This window comes from Nuphar pumila, chromosome 4 (genome assembly GCF_984573655.1).
Source record: "Nuphar pumila chromosome 4, dmNupPumi1.hap1.1, whole genome shotgun sequence".
Taxonomy (NCBI): domain Eukaryota; kingdom Viridiplantae; phylum Streptophyta; class Magnoliopsida; order Nymphaeales; family Nymphaeaceae; genus Nuphar; species Nuphar pumila.
The window spans coordinates 5289360-5295683 of record NC_143252.1 but is presented as its reverse complement, the minus strand read 5'-3'; the positions used below and the strand labels follow the sequence as shown (position 1 = coordinate 5295683).

General features: G+C 37.5%; 1 protein-coding gene across 2 annotated transcripts in view; it reads left to right on the top strand.

The window, feature by feature from the left end:
* Positions 1–2022: 2022 nt before the first annotated feature.
* The window catches only part of LOC149839146 (Insulinase (Peptidase family M16) family protein), a 67686-nt gene continuing 63384 nt past the window's right edge, over positions 2023–6324 (top strand). Inside the window, exons 1-2 of one of the 2 annotated variants that reach the window (XM_090002318.1) lie at positions 2023–2145; positions 2192–2575. In XM_090002318.1, the coding sequence (XP_089858444.1) occupies positions 2255–2575 (321 nt within the window). In that variant the 5' untranslated portion in view covers positions 2023–2145; positions 2192–2254. The remainder of the gene's footprint in view (positions 2146–2191; positions 2576–6324) is intronic. The other variant, XM_090002319.1, reaches the window with a different exon arrangement.

The following is a 6324-nucleotide window of genomic DNA, read 5'->3' as shown; positions in this document are numbered from 1 at the left end:
ATGAAAATAACGTGGGTGGTGCTTACCTTTAGTTGCAAGTGGGATTATGGTGAAAAATGACAAAAAAAAAATGACATATTTCTCAAAATGCCTCACTATTTTCAAAATCTGGTTTATGTTCAAAATAAAAAATAGTCAACTTAGTTAGGACCTTTTTACCTTTTGCATGTGCAAAACTTATGAAGTTCACATGATATATTGCTTAGCTCATCAGGTGTCGTGAACTCTCACTTAAAAGGAGGTTTAAACGTTATTTTTTTGGGCATCACAAATCACAAATACCTGACCAATATGAAATTCCCATAAAAAAATGTGTAAACTTCATGTTATGTTAAACTGAACCTCGTAACCTCTCAAATGCCCTGCACATGCCTCACTAAATTGGCCTAAAAATATTTGGGACAAGCAACATTTTTTCAAGTTTGTTTAAATGAGCTTGTCCCAAATGCTCTAGCAAACATGTCTTTGAAAAATGTTATAAAGTTATACATTCTATTATAGTTTCGCAGTGATAAGTTTCCATTATATTATAAAACAAAAATAATAATAAATTACTTGCTGTTCCTAAAAAATATGTTCATAAATTACAAATATATTACATGACAAGAAATCAATGTGGCATGAGCTACACACTTCAGAGAGAGACATGAATGCCTTTGCGTTTTCTTGTTTATGAAATCCTATATATGATAACATTCATCTTATTGACATTAACATGTAACGGTAAACTATTTCACTTCTAAATTCATTTTAATTTGTTGAGAAGATAATCTATTATTTAAGAATTGTTTGTATCCAAGTTAAATGCAAAATAATTACTTCAATTATTAAATGTCTTTATATAAAACATATATTCAAATTTTATATAAATACTTTTACCATTTTTTATGCTACCTTCCTATTTCACACTGCTTAGCACCATTGAAAACTTTCTAATAGGCAAACAAAGGGCGGACCAGGTTCCATCACATTTGCACACAAAATGTGTGCCCGCTGCACCTGGCTGCCCTCCATCTTTGGGATACAGCCAGTCAGCTGTGGGTCCCAACCCCAAATTGGGGATGGGTTGGCAAGATGCATAGGCACACATTTTGTGTGCAATGTGATTGCACCTGATCTTGATCCTACAAACAAGCATTGTATATCTAAACTACTTGTACAAGAGTCTTGGAGGTTATTGAATAAATTGAGGGTAACATTGGTTGCTTGTGGGGTACTGTGCAAATGAGATTCACTAGAACTTAAATCTCATGAGGTTTCATGAAATTCTAGTTCTCATACAAATGAAATTCACTTTCTAAAACGACCCTCGTTTGCAAACACAAAAGAAATTCACTTTCTCATAGGATACTTTTTTTCAGTTTGGTTGCTTTTGCAACTATGACACTCTACCACTGAGCACATACCCCGTCTAGCAAGCCTTCCTAGTTAGTGTGGAGGCCTGTTATACCAAAAGCGAGAGAAACCCCACCCTCTATTTCCTTTTATTGTGCCACCCAAAAGGGACATGGGATGTAAAAAATGGGATCTCATCAACTTGTTTTTTTTTTATAGTCCAAGGAGAAAACCCTCCCATCACCACTCTACATTTGCTGGCCTCGCCTCTGGTTGGTAAAACCCTTGAGGCGTCCATTATCGATTATCTAGAATCAGTAAGCTCCTTCTCGATCTAGTTTAAAAGGACCCAGTTTGTCGCATCCACAACCAAATCCAAATACCTGGATCCATCAGTTTTCAAGAACGACACAAACGGGAAAACCCTAACAAAAAAGTTATCGTAAAAAGCCAATTGGATCCGGATCTGGTAAGGGTCGAGGTTCCACCAAATCGATTGCCGATCCATATCCGAATTACAACGTGCCGAACGAGGATAAATAGGGTCCGATGTATCAAAACCACATCCGAACGATTGGCATTCAAACGCATCAACGGTTGGTCTCAGTGAGCCTTCTGATGGACCCGACCCGTTTGCAACCCTAGACCCAACCCACATATAAATATCACCCACGACGCCAGCATCCCGATTCTCAATACTGAACAATCCCACTCACACGATAGAAAGAACAAAACCCGCCGACCAAGCCTCTCCTCCCTCAGACGAAAAGGAGAGAACTCTCTCTCTCTTGGTTGCATTGATCGTTGTGGGTGGAGAGAGAGAGAGAGAGAGAGAGAGAGAGAGAGAGAGAGAGAGAGAGAGAGAGAGAGAGAGAGTAGTTGTCTGGGGGGTGGGGAAGGAGGAGGCAAAAGAGGAAATATGGCGGTGGATGGTCAATCGTATTACGACGACGAGGTGGTGATCAAAGCCCCAACAGACCGTCGTCTCTACAGGATCCTTCATCTCCCCAATGGCCTCACCGCCATCCTCGTCCACGACCCCGAAATCTTCCCCCAATCCGCCAAAGAAGAAGAAAAAGAAGAAGACGAAGAAGAGGAAGAAGACGAAGAAGAAGAAGAAGAAGAAGAAGAAGAAGAAGAAGAAGAAGAAGAAGAAGAAGAAGAAGAAGAAGAAGAAGAAGAAGAGGGAGTACCCAAGAAGAAAAAGAGAAGCAGTGGCGGTTCTTTGCCCACCAAAAAGGTTACTTCGTTAATTCATTTGTACTATTCGATTCATCTTGTTTATTCAATTATACAAAATGGGTTCGATCTATTTCGTTCGTTTGAAGATTTTTATGGTGTTGTCATCCTGTGGTTGTGCCTATGATCGATGGGGAAATTCTGTTGCGCTTTTCTTGTATATAGCTAATAGGCTGATTCCGAGGATTCGTTTTTGAGAAAGAGTTGTAGCTCGCAAGAACATGATCGTAATTCTTGTTGGACCAACTGAAAGTGATGGGTTTCGTCAATTGTGATCAAATCAGGCAAGCTGTAAGAAATTTGTGGTAATCACAGATGAGTGACCGATTTCTAATAAGAACCCATTGCTGATTCATTGACTCTTTAAGTTGATAAGGAACAGAACAAGATGTCAATAACAAAAGGATGATAGTTTTGTGTACTATTGGCCGGCAAGGGCTTCCTTGGTTACAGCATTTCACAGTGAATGGTTTCTGGGTATTGTGCTTTATCCAAAACAAGTGAGGACTGTTGCATTATCTAGATTAAGGACCGTCGCTGAAAATTGTTACCCAACATAGCAAATTCAGATGATGAGCTGAGTTACATGTAAGCATTTGGTGCCCAAATGAGTGGGAGGATGACAATTACTATCTAAGGTAATTGCATGACCCGAGATTGATGAAGACATGATCAAGTAGGTGAAGTCTGATAAAAGCTGCTGGTTTGCAACCTCCGTTTACTTCCATAAAGTAGCCAGATCATAAGTTTGTGTTTTAAGGGTCTCATTAGTATATGGAACTGAGTATGGTTTATGAAATTTCATACCGGAATCGAGTCCTACCCGACTTTTAATTAAGATCTGCAAATTTTTAATGTAAAAAACATAAAATTCATTATTTTATCAGGCATGGATGGTGCCTGGTTTATGTTATCTGATCAGACTTGGATCTGGACCCAATACCAGCACTTCAAATATGGAAATTGATCTAGACTCACATAAGTTTGGTGAATGTCCGGCCCACTGACACCCACATGATATATATGTAAAAGGGATTTTTTTTATGTTTCATGTCCTTGTTTGATAGCCAAAGGTCTGCCACATGGTAGATAGAGAGAACGAGAGAGAGATAAGACTCTGCCTGTGGAGCCCACATGAGGGTTAGAAAAACGTAAAAAAGAAAATGCAAACCACCCATTCATTTAACCTCACAAAAAGAAAAAAAAAGAAGCCCTTCGGCTTTTAGCATGACTATAGGAAAACAAGCAGATTAGTGATTTATTTATTATTAATTTTTGTTTGGATGTGGATCTATGGGCTTGTTCCTTTGGTATGGGGGCCTCTGTTTAAGGTATTTTTACGTAGAATCTTTGGGCGTGTTTGCTTTGGTCACAGGTGGTGATGAACAATCATAGCTGAGGAAGTAGAAACTGTGATTGTTGGTCACAAGGGCAATCTTGTGACCAACTTTCACAAGATTCAAGCTAAGAACAATCATAGCTAGCAATCACAATCACAAGGTGTACTTTTCTCATGTTTCACTAACCTTGATAAAGTGTTTTGATTGTGATGTATAATCACAAGATCTTGAGAAAAATCCAAGAATCACAGGGCATTGCAAAATTGCCCTTTATGTCAAAAAATTCCTAACCACGGGATCAATGAGATAGCTGGATGGTTAAGGTTGGACTTATTAGCTCACGCGACGTGCATCTTGTGTTCACGTCTAATGTGATTGTTGTGTTTCCTTAAATGCCTCTCATTAATCTCTTTTGTATTCTATGTAAATGAGGGTATTTTAGTCTTTATGTATCTTAATTGTAAAGTTTATATTTTGTTACAAGAGAAACACAATTTTCTCATATTGGGAATCATTTGTATTCAGGACAAAACCCTATTGTCCTCTTCTCTCTGCAGGGAATTAAGAAGCCCTAAATCTAACATGGTATCAGAGCCATGATTCGGAGCAGGGCTAGAAAATCTTGGTGAACTTCAATATCCGATCTTTTCTTCCTCTAGGTAATAGTTGATTCTTCTAATCTTTTTTTTCTTCCCACTTTCTTTATTCTTCTTCAAATTTGCGTTTCTTCTTGTTTCCTCTTTCTTCCTTCCTCAAATATGATTTCTTTCCTCTTAAATCAAATCTGCATTTGGGCGAATCTCTATTTCTTGAAATCTTGGGTTGATGTTTTTTTTTTAATAGATTCTTGTTGAATCATGCTTGGGTCATGATTTTGATCTTTCACATGAGGTATTAGTGGGAATACCAGATGATCGCACTGCCATAGTGTTGTAGAATACATGAAGCAAACTTACTCTCAAATTTCAAAGGCCAAGATTATGTATCTAAAAAGAGAGTTCTAAATGTTGAAAAAGGAAGCATCCATGTCTATTATGGAGTATTTCAATAAAATCATGCCTATAGCAAAAATCAATTAGCATTAATTGGATGCCAAATATCTGAGAAAGAAAAAATTCAGCAAGCTCTGGTTGGTTTGGGAGCTGAGTTTCACGTGCTGCCCACTACTCTGCAATATGCCAAGATCGTTTCTGATTTTTTCAAGGCCAAGTTTATTATTTATGAGTTGTCATTAAAGAGGATATCAAATACAGAGAAGGCTGAAGCAGACTCACATGATATATTGTTTATGGGATCCTTTTCAGGTCGGGGACGTGGAGGAGGCAAAGGTTATAATCAGGGAGGATGAGAAATTCTTCCTACTATTAATAATACTTTAGGAGAAAGAGGTTTTGCAAAAAGAAAGGTAATGTAAAAGCAAAGTATTGGTTCAAAGATGATCCGAGATATAATCATGAAGTTAGAGGTAAGTCTGTGCTTAGAGATCTAGAGCAAAACAAGGGGAAAACTAACCCTGACAACGATCTTTTGTTGGTTGCACTTTCTGGACTGAACTTTAAACAAAATGATCAGGGTATTTGGTACGTTGATTAAGGAGCCGCCAGTCACATCACACGTGACGCAAATAAATTCACTAAACTGATTCCTTATTTTGGTAAAAATAACATTATTACTGGAGATGGTAGATGCCACCCTATCACACATTCTGGAGATATTCATTCCTTTGTCCAAATCTCATCCCATCCAGTTGTCTGATGTATTGTGTTATTCCAATATAAAAAAAATATAGTCTTTGTTTCTAAACTTGTCGATGATACTAATTCATATGTTGAATTTACTTCATCTTCTGTGTATGTTAAGGACCTTTAAATGAGGAAGATGTTTGCTGAAGAAGAAAGGTCTGGCAATCTGTACGTCTTCAAAGAAGATCCCTTGGTTGCATAATGTACTTTGGATAGTCAATCAAAGCCTGAGTCCTCTGCGTGTGTCTTCAGTATTTCAAAGTCCGGTCAATCAAATGTTTATCATAATAGGTTAGGTCATTGTGGTGAAATTTTTATTGAAAGATTAGTCTTAAATAAATTGTTGCTCAAATATGTCCTGGGTGAAGAGTCTCGTGATAGTTTGTGTCCTAGTTGTAAGTCTGTAAGAGTCACGTTCTGCCATTCAATTCATATAATAAGAGGGCTTCAAGACCTTTTGACGTTATTCATTCTAATGTATGGGGACCGTCTTCACTTCTCTCTTCTTCTGGTAGTTAATGTTATGTTTTGTTTATTGATGACTACTTTCGTTACTCTTAGATATTTTTCTTGAAGTACAAATTTGAAGTTTTTGGTGTGTTTAAGAATTTTTGTGCCTATGTTTGTACTCAATTTTCATTAAATATTCTAATTTTTCGGTGTGATGG